Below are 14,504 nucleotides of genomic sequence, written 5' to 3' on the forward strand. Positions count from 1 at the left end.
AAATAAGCTGATCCCTAGAGCCAGCATTACACTTCAGCCATCAACACCAGGCAGAAGGATATCTACATCATCAGATGGAAGGAAACGCAAATAGGTGGAGACACAGATGGATCACATTAGTTTACTGTAAAGCTACGTCTTAGTTGGTGCTTATCTTGGCGAGAACCAACTTCAAATCAGCATGAAGTTTTAACATCTACTCTCATGTAATGGAAATCAGCTCAGGTAAGATATAGTCACTTTTTTTTTTACTGTTTACACATACATATAATGTTGGATTCCCCATCTAGCATTACAGTAATACATTTATTTTTGTCAATGTCAGTACACTTAAAAAATAAATAAATAAATAAAAGTAATAATTGCAGCAGTCATTTAGTAAGAATTGTCCTTGGTCAACCAACTTAAAGAATAAGCAGCGGGGTTCCAAAAATATAACGTTACACGTCCCCACTGTTGCTACAACAACTGTTGAAATAACGTACCTGTAATTTGTATTTTCATTGTTAACATCCTGACAACTTTTTACACTTATAACTTTAAAGCCTGTTTCAAAGCTGTTTTCAAAATGGCTGCTTTAGTGCACTGATGGTGTAAGGATTATTGCCCACATTGTCAAACAGGTAACACAGCAACAATCCATCATGTGGTACGGAACAGAAAAGCCAGAGCACTTGTTTTTATATATTTTTTTTATCTCTTTTCCTGCAGTGATTTAGAGGACAGAACTCAAACCCCAATGCACTAAGCAGCCATTTTGAAAATAGTTTTTAAAAATATTTTAAAGTTATGTGTAAAAGGTTGTCAGGATGTTAACAAGGAAAATAAAAATTACGTGTATGTTATTTAAACAGTTGTAGCAACACGTGGGGACGTGTAACGCTATAATTTGTTTTATAATTTTTAACTCTCTGACTATACAGAAGTCTAACTAATGAGGCACGAAAAAATACTACGTATATAATGACATCTTGACAGATGTTATGTCAGTATCAGTTCTTTAATTGTTCTATGATGATGATGATTACACAGCTGTTTGCAGCCCGGTATGCCTGAATGGTGGAGCATGTATAAAACCAAATGCAGCTGCCCCAGTGAATTTTATGGATCTCAGTGCCAAATTGGTAAGAGTCTGTTTTACCAATATTATTAAAGATCAGTGTTTTTCTGATTTGACAGCTGAGTTTTATTAATGCAGTGTTGTCTTTTTTATATTTCTTTTTTTTATAGCTGTTTGCAGTCCACCATGTAAGAATGGTGGCCATTGTATGCATAACAATGTGTGTTCCTGCCCAGATGGCTACACTGGAAAGGAATGTCAAAAAAGTAAGAGCTTAAGAACTAAAAAATCCTAAATGGAATATTATGAAATAAAAAAAGAAATAGTTGCAAATAATGAATCAAAGCAACTTAAAAATATTTGTTTAATACATTTTGTTTATTTCATGTGTATATTTAGGTGTTTGTGATCCACTGTGTATGAATGGGGGGAAGTGTGTGTGTGTGTGTGTGTGTGTATATATATATATATATATATATATATATATATATATATATATATATATATAATTAGTATTGTCACTCGATTAAAAATGTTGATTGGTTAATCTATGGTCATTAGTTGATTAATCGGTTGATTAATCTATCCACATTTTTAATAAAGGTAACTGTCTTATAGACGCTGACCTGCATACTAATACTTCTAAATCAATATAATTTAAAATAAGCCCAATGGGAATTTTGTCTTTTTAAAAGCATTTTTATTATTATTAGAATTTTTTTTTTTAAATGTAACACATTTTCACATGACAAATGGAGATTAGATAAAGGGGCATTCAGAACAGAAAATAGGAGGCACTTTTTTACACAGAGAATTGTGAGGGTCAGGAACCAACTCCCCAGAAATGTTGTTGAAGCTGACACCCTGGGCTCCTTCAAGAAGCTGCTTGATGTAAGCAGAGATGTCTGTATGGTGGTAGGTGTATGCTTCCAAACAAGTGTTTTTTTGTCACCCAGGATACACTGGAGATACATGTGGGGGAAAAAGGTTGGTGACCGGATGGAACAATAAAATAATGCATCCACAGTGTATGTTCAAACACAATGGAATAACATACATACTGTACATGTATACACAGAAGTGTCATTTTTGCATTCTCATTTGTTTTTTTTGTTTGTTTTTTTTAACATTATTATTCTTTGCATTTGTTGAGGTTTAATTGTCCACTGTTTTTTCAAGAAATAATTACTTCCACTGTATGAACCTTTGTGAAGCAGCAACAAACTTCACAAGATTCTGCATGCATTAGATAACTCATGAAGTTTTTATGCTATCATTTTTTTTTTTTTTTTCTTAATGTTTTTACAGGTGCAAGCTCAGCTTGGATAAATGGGATTTAGTACCTAATGCGGCCACCACAGATAACACACGCAAAACAATTGGCAGTGAAAAGGGCATACTTTCAGATTTTTTGGCACTGTTTTATATGATCTCCATGTTAAGAGTACATGTGAACTATTTATTGTATGTTTTTCTTTTTTAAAAACCATTCATGGTATCTGAGGGACTTTTTTCCTTTGTATGCCTTTTGTGTCTTGTTCTCACTACCTCATGGTACAGCATCTGTAGTGTACTCCTAAGTGATTATTCATTCGGGAGGAGGATGGGAAATACAAATCCCTGCTGAGAATGTTACCATGTGTGGTTTCAAGCCATGAAATGTGTGGGTTTCAAGTATATATATTTTCTAACTGTAACAGTTTCTATAGGCTTATTTTAATGTGCACTTCTTTTTTGTTTTGAGCGTTTTTATTGGAAAGGGTTTTTGTTTTTTGCAATGTAATATCTGACAGTAAGATGACACAGATTATACATGTTCATTCTGTAATTAACTTTTCTAAAAAAATGAATACTGCAGCTGAAAAATCCTGTGACCAAATTAGAGTATACTGAATATACTCTACAGGGTTACCTATACATTAGATATGTTTCAATACATTCTTTCATTGATTGGGAAACATTTTTCACCCACAAAATGGTGAGAAATGTAAGACCCTTCCCATTGCAGTTGTAATTGTTTAATTTGATCAGAAAGAATTATCACCCCTTACAATTTGTTTGAACATGTGTCACAATTTCTTTGATATATTTAGTACTACTATTAGGACATTTTCTTATACTGTCATTTTATGTAAACCCTTTTAAATGATTCTATTTGTATCATTATACCATGTTCTTCCCCAAAAAAGAAGTGAAACATAGGGAAGGGGCCCATTTTTTGAGACCATTCTTTCAGGATTCAACATGACCCTCCAATCCGCTAGGACATTCAATGTATGCCTAATTTATTTGTAAACAAATCACAAATTAATACTTAAAAGTTGCTATGTAAAACTTGTATATATGTATTTAAACATTGACAAAACAAACTCATTGTATTTTAATTATTATTTTTTTTTAACTTGATTCTTGGATAGCACATTTTGTATTTGTAATACGCTGTATAATTGCAGTAACTGTAAGGAACATTTCTTTTAAATGTATCCACTGAATTGTAAATCATGTATATTTTAAATAAACAACCTCTAGGTTATGTTTTTATTTTTTATTTCAGATTCAAATACTGAATAGTTTTTGTTTCTACTACCTACCCTCCTGCAAGTTCTTGTACAGCCTGTATACAGAGAAGTATTTATTAAATAACATTGACAAAGCATGTTTTCTCATTGTGACTTTGTCACTCTTGCCAGGGCACAGTCTTTCATGTGAACAAAAGCAAAACAAACCAACCAAAACCTTATCCTGTGCGGGAGCGCTAACTAAACTTTAAATAACCCTTAGCTATCAACCAGACAGCTAAGCCGTTTGCTGATTTAACAGGACAACATTACAACAAACAAAGAAGAAATACATTTAATAGATATAGTCCAATGTTTCAAACCACAGTAGTCACCGGGTCTATAAACAAGTCTCAGCCTTAACACAGACCACCCATGTATCGTACCCCCATCTTTATATACCTGTCATTATGGAATTTAAATAGGCATTCACTTCATAACGTCCATGCTCTTGTTCTGGGTCACTTCCACAAGAAAAGTAACTGACAACTGATTCTGCTCTATTGTGTTCCTCAACCTATTCTTTGTCTTTATAAACGTTAAAGGCTCAATGCTGAATGATGTGTTTCTTTATTGTTGTTGTCACGGCTCATACTGTGAAATTACTGTATGGTTCTACAATGTATGTTTCATATGAACGAAATAACAGGTAGAAGCAGGAGGCTGGAAAAGGCCTAGGGAATTGAATATTACTTTTGCTGGTTTCCTCATCTTCCCTATTAAATGCACCCAAGAACACATAATGCAATTCTACCCTTATCATTTGGTTTTCCTGTGTGGGATAGGTCTGACTGGAACAAGAGAAATCCATCCTGACATGGTCCCATCATCTTTACTATGTTTGGTGAAGATGTGAAAGCCTACCTGACATGTCTGCTTTTATGCTGCATACATCAGAGAACTATAATATTAGTGTATATTCGTGGAAGGAGAGAACATTGAGATAAAACAATCCTGTGCATTTAGTATGAATGATTCATCTTCCAAGAAGGACAAAAAGGTAAAAAACCTAGAACCGGAGGTCACACATAGCAAGGAGAATGAATGGAGTAATCGTACATATATAACAAAGGTCCTCATTTACACTGAATGGAGTAATCTTACATATATAACAAAGGTCCTCATTTACACTGAATGGACTAATCTTACATGTCATATACAACAAAGGTCCTCATTTCAGCAAACATGCTGTAGCTATATAAGAAGAACGCTGAATAATTTATGTTATAGCATAAATAATATTGCATAATTCTGTTAACTCTGGGAGTTTGGTATACTGTTTCTGTCTGGTATATGTGGTGGTGGAAATGTAATGTGGTTGTTATTTAAACAATGCATCATTCCCAATCCTAAATCTATATCTGTTTAGCTTTAGAATGAGGCAATGTTCAACTGGTTTAAAATAAACATATTTTTCTTTTATTTTCACAGGAACTGCAGCCATCAGCAGTTCTGACATGTAGTCACTTACTATATAGAGATAGTAAACTGACTTTCCCCATAAAAATAGCACATGGTTCTTTTGCTGGACCCTTGCATGATTCCAAACTCAAATATAAATACAGCACAAGTGTAATTCAAGTCATACACATTATTTTGTATATGTGGTATGAATTTAGGTTGTTTTAATCTTTCTTTCAGTGAAACTGACCCTTTTCACATTAATCATTCACCCTGGTACAAGGTATGCAACCCCCAGTTTCCCAGTAAGTTCACCACACATGGAAACACACACTAATCGTATACTATAGCACTATACAGAAACCGCTGAGTTGCATGCTTAGGTTGCATTACTATTGGATATTAAGACCTATTCACAATTTTAACTGGTAAGTAAATATTTATTTTTTTGTTTCATTTTTTTTGTAAATCAAAGACACTCTGATATTATTAAAACTGAAGACTTCACAAAAAAAGCTGTTATACTGAACATGTGTATATTACATGTTTTATATGTATTTAAAAAAATAGTTAAACTCAATCAATGCTTTTTATTTTTTTTATTGAAAAGGTATATTTAAAAAATGAATCGTGATCACAATGAGGAAATGAATGACTAACAAACACACCGTGATACAATTCAGATTAATAAACAATGCTTTTTGTATACGTCTATCCAATCGGTATGTCTTTCTTATATTTACTATTTCAAATGCTTTGTTGAAATGATTGGACAGCTTCAGATTTTCCAGAGTGTTCAGTGTACCTTCTTCTCTCTGCACTGTGCTCCAGAATAAGGGCCGCGGCACCTACAGACATTTGGAGCAACACACTTTCCTCCATTTAGACAAGGATGTCGGCAAATAGCTGGGGAAAAAGAAAAGTTGATATGATTATTTTCTCCCCATACTGAATTGCTGAGAATAACCTCTAGCCAGACTAAGTAAGAATAATACTACAAATATTATTTCATAAAAATATATATCTAAAGTCAATAAACTCAATGGTACTGTACATGGAATTTAGCTGACTAGTTAAAATTATTGAAAGGAAACAAACAACATGTTTTTAATCAAAAAAATGCTGATGCATTCCCCATGGATATTAAAGATTTCCTATGAAATAGTATTCTACCAGTTCTACTTCTGACCTATTAAAAATACATTCCACATGTACAATCTACTCAAGCTGTATGTTCTGTGTTCATAAACATTTTACCTTTATGACACGCTCCTCCCACCCATCCTTCTGGACAGCTACAGATACCAGGTGCAACACAACTTCCACCATTTCTGCATCCCTGAGGACAGATTGCTGGGAACAAATGAGGTGTCGCTGTTTAATCTTTGACAGGCATACTAGAGTCTCATCAGAAATAAACTCACTGACACTTAGCTTTCAGTAACAAAGGCCTTGCCAAGAAAAAGGCTTTCACTAGTCCAGATGGACAATTGCAGCCCTAAAGGATTTGATTTCACATGCATGCTGATTAAATGTAAACAGTAGGACCTTCACCTTCTTGACATTTTGAGCCTGTCCAGCTAGAGGGACAAAGACACTTCACAATGCTGTTCACAGAGATGCATTCACCCCCATTCCAACACCCGCCCTCACAAGAGACTGTAAAACAAATATAAAGGCACAGTATTGCAGCAGCATCCTCTCTTGAAGCGCTCAGTGAAAACATGTCAATGTCTTTGGCATTCGTTTGTCACCTCATTGTAAATCTTTCGACACATGTACATTAGAATCAGGAATGCACAAGCAGTTTCTATCATTTATTAGGTTGTTGTAAAGGTCAACAACAACAACACTTGTGTGTTATAAATGTGTTGCAGTTTTGTAGCATTGCCAGGTGTTTTGATCCTTTCAGAAAAATGTATTTGGTACAAGTTGTACAGTACATTGCTGTCTTTCAGATGGTAAGTGGTCTTTTTTTCTTTACTGAAGAACAATAAGAATGTCAATGTGTATTTTAAAGTGAAGTTATGCTATTAACAACTGTGAATCTAAATCTCATAAATCATTTCCACTATTTGTTGTGTTTTTTTAATTATCTGATGCTGAACTGAACTGTAAAAGGCACTTTTTTTTGCCTTCATTTCCACGTCTTACATAACATATACAGTGTATATATATATATATATATATATATATATATATATATATATATGTGTGTGTGTGTGTGTGTATATATATATATATATATATATATATATATATATAATTTATTTCTTAGCAGACACCCTTATCCATATATATATAGAGAGAGATAGACAGATAGATAGATAGATTTACCTTTATGACAGTATTTTCCTCCATATCCCGGTAGACATCTGCATTTTCCAGGCCGGAGACACTCTCCCCCATTTTTACACTTTGGATAACAGTTAGCTACAAAACAATAGCCAATACATTAGTTATTTAATTGATTATGTATTAATTAATACTTTAAAATTCAGCACTATATTGATGATACAAAACAATAGAAGAGTAGGACCCATTGTAAACTGGAAAAGTGATTAAGTTACATCATGTTTTTCAATCCTGCAAATCAAAAAATAAGGTAATTAAACCCTAACACTGTATAACTGTCAACTATCCCATATAAAAGTGTACTTATACGATGCATTTACCATATGCTTTACTATACAGTACCAGTCTGGGCTTACCAATGCTTTACTGTGCTTCTATTATGCTTTATTACACTCTGCATTGACTATGATAAACGTTTATAAGGGATGTGCCACTCACAGCTAAATCAAGGAAAGACACTGTATGCGGAAAGAGGTAAAGACAAATTCCTAAAGTAGTTTTAAGATTTATGAAAACATAAGACAGTTATTTAGGTATTTTAAATATTTTAAAAGAAGAATGTGCCAGGAATATTCTGGAGAAAAAGAGGATTTAATAGGCATAAAATAATGAAATGCGAAATTACCATATTGGCATAGTTCCCCCTCATAGCCTTTGGAGCAGAAGCAGGTGCTGTTCCTGATGCAGAGCCCTGCATGCTGACATGGAGGGTCACAAAATGCCTTCGGATCAAAGACAAAAGGAACCGCTACCCCTCTGGAAGCCTTCGATCTTGCATCACAGATAACCAGGAATAAGGCTAAAGCAGCCAAAATCAGCCAGATCCTTCCTGATTTCAAGCAGCTGTGAGACACTTCCATCTTCTTCAGACTGTCGACTGAGGGCTGGATAGAAACTGGAGTTGAACTACTGCTGTTCCACTGAAAGTTTTTTCAAGCTTATTCCCCGAAGGCTCCAATTGGTTAAAAGTGAATTGCTTCAGGTTTAGTAGCTTGAGACAATAAAGGAAAATGAGTGGTCAAATGAATAATGCATGGGCAGAGCGCTTTAATAAAAGGAAAGATAAACAGTTGTTTCAATTGTTTAAAATCAATGATTTGTATTCAGTCTATAAATGTGTTTCTAATAGTGAAAGAAAAGCTTCTGGTCTTCATTATTATTATCCTCTAAAAATATATTTTAAATGTACTCAACCACTGAATTAATTAAAAGTTAATAGTACCAAAAAGACCCTACATTCTATTCCTTAGTTTATGTACTGTTTTGTAACTCTCTTGGTAGCCATTATTTTCTCATTTCTGAAAAAAAATAATTACAATATCATTAAAAAGCCCCAAAATGTCTATCTTATTTTACTGCCACCGTTTTTTTTTAAATCAAACTTTAACACCTTTTTAAAAGCATTTGAATAGATTCATTGTGTTTCATTATATTATACTTGTTTTGTAACTCGTCATTAAATAATAATGCAATGTTGTACACTAACTTCCTTACTACTAAAAACCAGCCTGCTTGAGGATTGGCGATTGAATATAAGCTGTATTTCCCCAGTAGTTCACCTAATAAAAGCGCCACTTTTTCAAGTGCAGGGAGTGTCATGCAAGCGTGGTTTGCATTAGTGGCTGATGTTGGCTGGGGGTCCACAGGGCATATTGGTCTTTGCACTCCTGTGGATGAGGGAGGAAAATCGTGTGGGTTCAGCTCTTCACCCATCAGCAGACCCTGATGGCCGGCAGTCTCACAAGTCCAGGCTGAGCCTCCCCTAAGTAGCTTAGTGTGGAAGTACAAACAAACACACTCTCCAGGTATTTTATTTGTAGGATGTAGCCCCAACATGTATTTACAATGTGTTCACTTTGTGAACAGTGAATAACACAGAAATAATAGACAAAAGAACATTTATAACACAAAAGAAAGAAAAGGGTGAGTGTCTCTTTAAAGCAGTGGTGGTCGTCCAACAGGCAGGCTAACAAGAAGTCCAGTTGAACACAGCATCGAAGGGTTTGTTGAGACAGGTTTTAATCCTTGTACTGCAACAATAACAAGACAGGTTATAGTCCATGGTAACGCGATTCAAGAACAGGGTTCTGTGTACTCCAGCTGGCTCCCCTCTCTCCTTCCTTCCCCAGGCTCAACTAACTCTTTTACCTGCACATGCCCCTTATGCACCAAGTTCCACCCCTAGAATCAGTGACTCACCCATGACTAGTTGGCAGGTGTATCAGATAATGGCTGACTCTATGAGGTGAAGCTCAGAGCATACACGTGCAGTTTGACTCCAACAAGATGGCCGCCACAAGCGTCCATCTTAGTGAGGTCACCAACTTAGTGGCCACAGCGCCACCACCGGTTGGGAGGCCGGACTTCACCAGCAGGAATGACCTTACCCTATCACATTTAGTAACAGCCATTGTTTATGTTTGGCCATTGCTACATGATTGGTTTGACAGCAGAAACTGCTGCTGTTCAGTTCTCAGTATTGGAAAGTGGGTTGCAGCAACATTCAAACTGGACATTTCAAAATGGCTTGGATTTACAGAGCACTCAGATTGGCTGAACAAGATTCAAGAAGTGCTGTTGTTCAACAGCACACTGTCTCGATCTGTTTAACTTCAGCACTAAGGATTTATTTTCTTAAACTACTCAATTTTAAAAACACATTCTTTTTCAACTAGTGCAGCCTTCTCTAGTGTAGTTTTATCTTTAAAAATACTGGCTTTAGTAAGCATAAAATTACTTTTCTTATATATACTAACAGGCAAGCACATGGAGACTCCATTATTAATATCCAACGAAGCAGTGTGGTCCAATGGTTAAAGTCCAAAAGGTCACTGGTTCAAATCCCACCTCTGCCACTGACTGTCACTGTGTGACCCTGAGCAAGTCACTTAACCTCATTGTGCTCCATCCTGTGGATGAGATGTTAAATCAATGTCCTCTTGTAAGTAACTTTGCATATAATGCACAGTTCACAGCCTACCTCTGTAAAGTGTTTTGTGATGGTGGTCCACTATGAAAGGTGCTATATAAAAATAAAGATATTATTATTATTTATTATTATTATTATTATTATTATTATTATTATTATTATTATTATTAACAGTGCATTTGGACTGGAAAATAAGGGATGAAACATTTCAGAATTTAGGGCATGCAATATATCAAAGCTTTAACATGAAAGGCACAATGTTCCATCTGGTAATAATGTCAGAGATGAGTTGTCATGATACTACATAGAATCCAGCTGTATAACTTCTATTCCAGACGAAACTTTAAAAATAATCAGCAGAATACTTTTTTCTTGATCAGTTTTACAATTACAGTACAGTGCATTCAGGATATGTTAAGAATTCAATTAACAGGGATCATTTTATTGATTTTCATCTTGTAAATCTTACTACTGTATACATACATTGCATTCCAAGGTGCTTCTAATGGATCTAATGGAACAAAAGAACAACTGTTGGGAATTCAATGTGCTTTTTCAAAACAGTAAAATGATTCATCTCAACCAGTCTTTGCCTGACCATTTTGAATGCAGTTCAAATCTCGTATTTTATTGCAGCAATTAAGGCTTTATTTCTGTTTACTGATATGCCTGTCCTGTATGTGGATGACAGACAGTTTACAACCCTGGCATTTTCAACTGTTTGTTAGCAACATTTAAAACAACAACAGTGGACCTTGTCTGATGGTCTTACTAAAGGCTACTGGGATCAATATCTTTCTATCTGACAAAAGCAGAATTCACTGCAAAACATAGATGTAGCAATATTATCTGAGAACATTCTGTCTTTGCTCAAATCAATTAGTATGCTTTCCGTAATTTATTTTAAGTACTACATAAATTCAGTTTTGTATGAACACGTCAAAAAGACCAATAGAAACCTTAAGATTTATTTAGGTTTCATGAAGACAGCCTAAAAAGTTTTATTTCGTATTATTCCAATGTTATGATTGAGTATTAATTATGGATCATTGAAAAAGAAACAACAAAAACTAAAATACCTAACAAGGAAGTAACAATATGTTAGAACAGTTTAGAACCTCTACTCCAGTTTAAGAAGAGCTAGGTCATGTGTTTAATATAAGAAACAAAAGTTGTAAGATGATAATCATAAGAGAGTCCTTACTGTATATCAGAAGGATTCTGGGATTTAAAAGTTAGTGCCTTTTACTATGGCAGCAAACTAAGACTGGCAAGTTACCAGTACAGTAAAAAGATGATACTCTACAAAAAAGGGGACTGTAAAGTAGTTTCCTTTCACGCTGAAACAATACTGTGTACTATTTTGATTTTAAATAAATGTTTGTAATACCATTTTTTTAGATGTTTTCTTAGCTGCAGTATGTCCTCCACAAAAACTATAGAATTTACTTTGTCTTTAGGGAAAATCTAATTGCTTTTGAACATGTGCAGACATTAAAAAAAAAAAAAAAAACTCTTTGTAGGAAGTTTATTTGAAGCTGAGAGATGACAGATACCAGATTTTGCAGCATGAAATCCCATCAGAAAAAGGTCCACACAGGAAGAGAAACAGTATTGAGGAAAATCAATTTCCTGTAAAACCACTGGGTCTAACCATTACTGAATTAGTATGTGAAACTAATTTTCCTTCAGTCTACATTACCAGTCAACTGTAAATAGTTTAAGGTTTCCTCAGTTGATCTTCTAGGGATAAAGCTTAAGTTTATAAAAATAAGTTTAGATGCAGCCAAAACCTTACAACATTGCCATAGCATTGTCTCTGTGCCTTGCAAAACAGAACGGGGCTGTTTCATGGATTTACTTGAAACACAATGGGAACCAACGTTGTGCAAAAAATTGCAGGTTATCGATTCATCCTCAAGTCCAGGAGTATCTACACATAAAGGTAGCATCCCTAAGAGTTGAAGTAATATCTTAAGCTTTGGGTTGCTGTTTTTCAAACCCCATTTCATTTCAGCACTTGCAGTAATTACCTTATGTATTTTAATTTGGGGCATAAGGAGAGCAGACATTTTATTCAGCTTGTTTTTATGTAATCTTCACAAACACATGGGGATTCAATACAATAACACCTCTAAATCGCTGTACAGCTGTTTCTATTATTATTATTGTTATTATTATTTTGAATAATACGGTACCAGCAGAACACTGTAATATCATGGATTGAACGTTATAAGATTTGTGAAAAAGTCACTATAGGCAGAGTATTGAGTAACCTAAAGTAAAGAAAATAAATAAAAATCTCTCTCAAAGTGTTGTTGTTAAAGCAAGTAATGATTGATCATTCAGGATCAGTTCCTTACAGGCAGTGTTGTATTTTTATAATAGTAATATTCTTTTCTTTTTTCAAATAGAGACCTGTGTTTACTTTTTCACTAATGTGTTTTCCAGTTGTGAATAAACAAGTATTGTCAGCAAAGCAAGTAAGAACTCCATAAAGGTTTGTCACAATGTATTGGTTTTAAATCCTGCCTGTATATAACTTAGCTATGCATTTAAACTATTTGCTTATGCTGACCACGATTAGCTCACCAGAAAGGTATGCTGATTAGGATAATGAGGGTTTAGACATTTTCTTGTATAATGTGTTTGCAGACTTTGTTTGTTCAGCCACATTTTCAGCTTGAACTAACTGCCAACGCCAAATTGCTGCAAGGTAACCCTTATAAAAGTTTACTGCAGTATTCCATATCGAATGCAGACGAAATCATGGTAAAGCACAAACACGCATGGTAAATCATAGATACGCCAAGTGTGGTGCAGCATAGTACAAACATACATAAACCATAATAAATTACAAAAAGTAGGAAAACTTGTAAGTAAGGTATTGGTGGGTCATTTGATCATTTTTGTGACCCCCTGTTTTTTAATGCCTCACTATTTCCTAAAAGGGGTTGAGGTGGTCAGGGGTTGCTTGGCTGCTACATAAGTACAATAACAGATGTTGGTTGCAGAAAGTATTCTACAGGATGATGCAGGGGAGGAAAGTGTGAAGGCATCTTTACAGCATTCGTTCAGCAGCTCATTCTCTTTCTTCAATCTTTTTTTTATGTACAATTGGGCAAACAAGTACATTCTATTTTGACATGCTCTTTTAGTGTCACTAGTATCCGTCTGTCTGAGAAAAAAAAAAAGTTTTAATGGTGGCTATGTTAGTGTGGAGACATGAACCTCAATATACCAAGATACGATCAGCAGCAGTAAACTGCTTTGGCAGACCTCTGGCAGTGTCACATGTTCTTAATGAAACATTGCAAGGAAGTGTTCAATTTCTAAAGCTGTGTTTGCATTATAATAGGTATCAATGTTTTCTTAATATTCTTTGATGAGGAACCGTATACTGCATATGAAACACGGTACTACCGTAATGAAGCTTAGTATTAAAAGTATAAAAACGTTTCAAACGTTTTCGTCACTGTCTTGTGTTCAACTCTTTAGAACTCTACTCCCTCACTCTACTGCAAGTTAAAATTACTGACAGACGTACATTTTCTCAAGCTAACTTCCCCAAGCTATTTCCATTTTAACAACCACAATTTAACACTTCAAACACTTACAATCTTAAACTCTTTCAATGCTTCTATCTAAAAAGCTTAACAGTTCATTATTGAACACTTGTCCAATAATAGCCCAGTGTCTGACACTTTATTTTAACATGCCCAGTTACTTGTTAATAACATTTCCCAGCATGTAGGGTAACTTTTAAGAAACAGAATTCATAATAAATTGGTCTTTCTGATTATTCTTTCATTTACTATGATGTAGTCAGGATGGTTGGAATAGAGGTAGAAGTGTTGTAATAGGTGCATGTATCTTATTAAACAACTAGATGTGAGAATCAGTACATTGTCACCATCTTTTGAAGTGCAACAAGCATCTGGAATTGCTTTAGTTATATACATACAGTACACAACACACAGAACAAAAGTTTCACGATCTCCTTACAATCATTTAATATAATTCACAGATCTCTCTAATTATTAATGATTGTGTTTAGTTGTTGTAGTTATTTTGACATGCTAGTGTTGGCCAATTCGTGTGAATTTTCTGAGGTATATTAAGGGGTTATATTTAAGGTACTAGGAAGAGACAAAAAATGTATTTTACATATTTTTCATTTTACAAAATGCACATAATAATT

At 34.5% G+C, this 14,504-nt stretch overlaps 1 protein-coding gene across 2 annotated transcripts; it reads right to left on the reverse strand.

Moving 5' to 3' along the window:
• Nucleotides 1-5,589: 5,589 nt before the first annotated feature.
• LOC117400749 (von Willebrand factor D and EGF domain-containing protein) lies at nt 5,590-10,425 on the reverse strand. Of its 2 annotated transcripts, XM_034001068.3 has the most exons (5): nt 8,000-10,420; nt 7,357-7,452; nt 6,574-6,678; nt 6,277-6,372; nt 5,591-5,925 (listed from the first exon to the last, which is right to left on the reverse strand). In XM_034001068.3, the coding sequence occupies exons 1-5, from the start codon at nt 8,232-8,234 to the stop codon at nt 5,816-5,818; spliced, it is 642 nt and encodes a 213-aa protein (XP_033856959.2). In that variant the 5' UTR covers nt 8,235-10,420; the 3' UTR covers nt 5,591-5,815. The 2 variants fall into 2 exon arrangements, with proteins under 2 accessions (XP_033856961.2, XP_033856959.2); XM_034001070.3 differs by lacking the exon at nt 6,574-6,678 and having other exon boundaries at nt 5,590-5,925; nt 8,000-10,425.
• Nucleotides 10,426-14,504: the final 4,079 nt, after the last annotated feature.

The sequence above is a fragment of the Acipenser ruthenus genome, chromosome 4 (assembly GCF_902713425.1).
Source record: "Acipenser ruthenus chromosome 4, fAciRut3.2 maternal haplotype, whole genome shotgun sequence".
NCBI classification, from domain to species: Eukaryota; Metazoa; Chordata; class Actinopteri; order Acipenseriformes; family Acipenseridae; genus Acipenser; species Acipenser ruthenus.

Coding starts and splice junctions, on each gene's coding strand:
- LOC117400749 (XM_034001068.3), bottom strand. CDS start 8,234: ATGGAAGTGTCTCACAGCTGCTTGAAATCAGGAAGGATCTGGCTGATT. Junction 6,679..7,356: donor AGGAAAATACTGTCATAAAG/GTAAATCTATCT, acceptor TTTGTTTTACAG/TCTCTTGTGAGGGCGGGTGT. Junction 6,373..6,573: donor AGGCTCAAAATGTCAAGAAG/GTGAAGGTCCTA, acceptor ATTTGTTCCCAG/CAATCTGTCCTCAGGGATGC.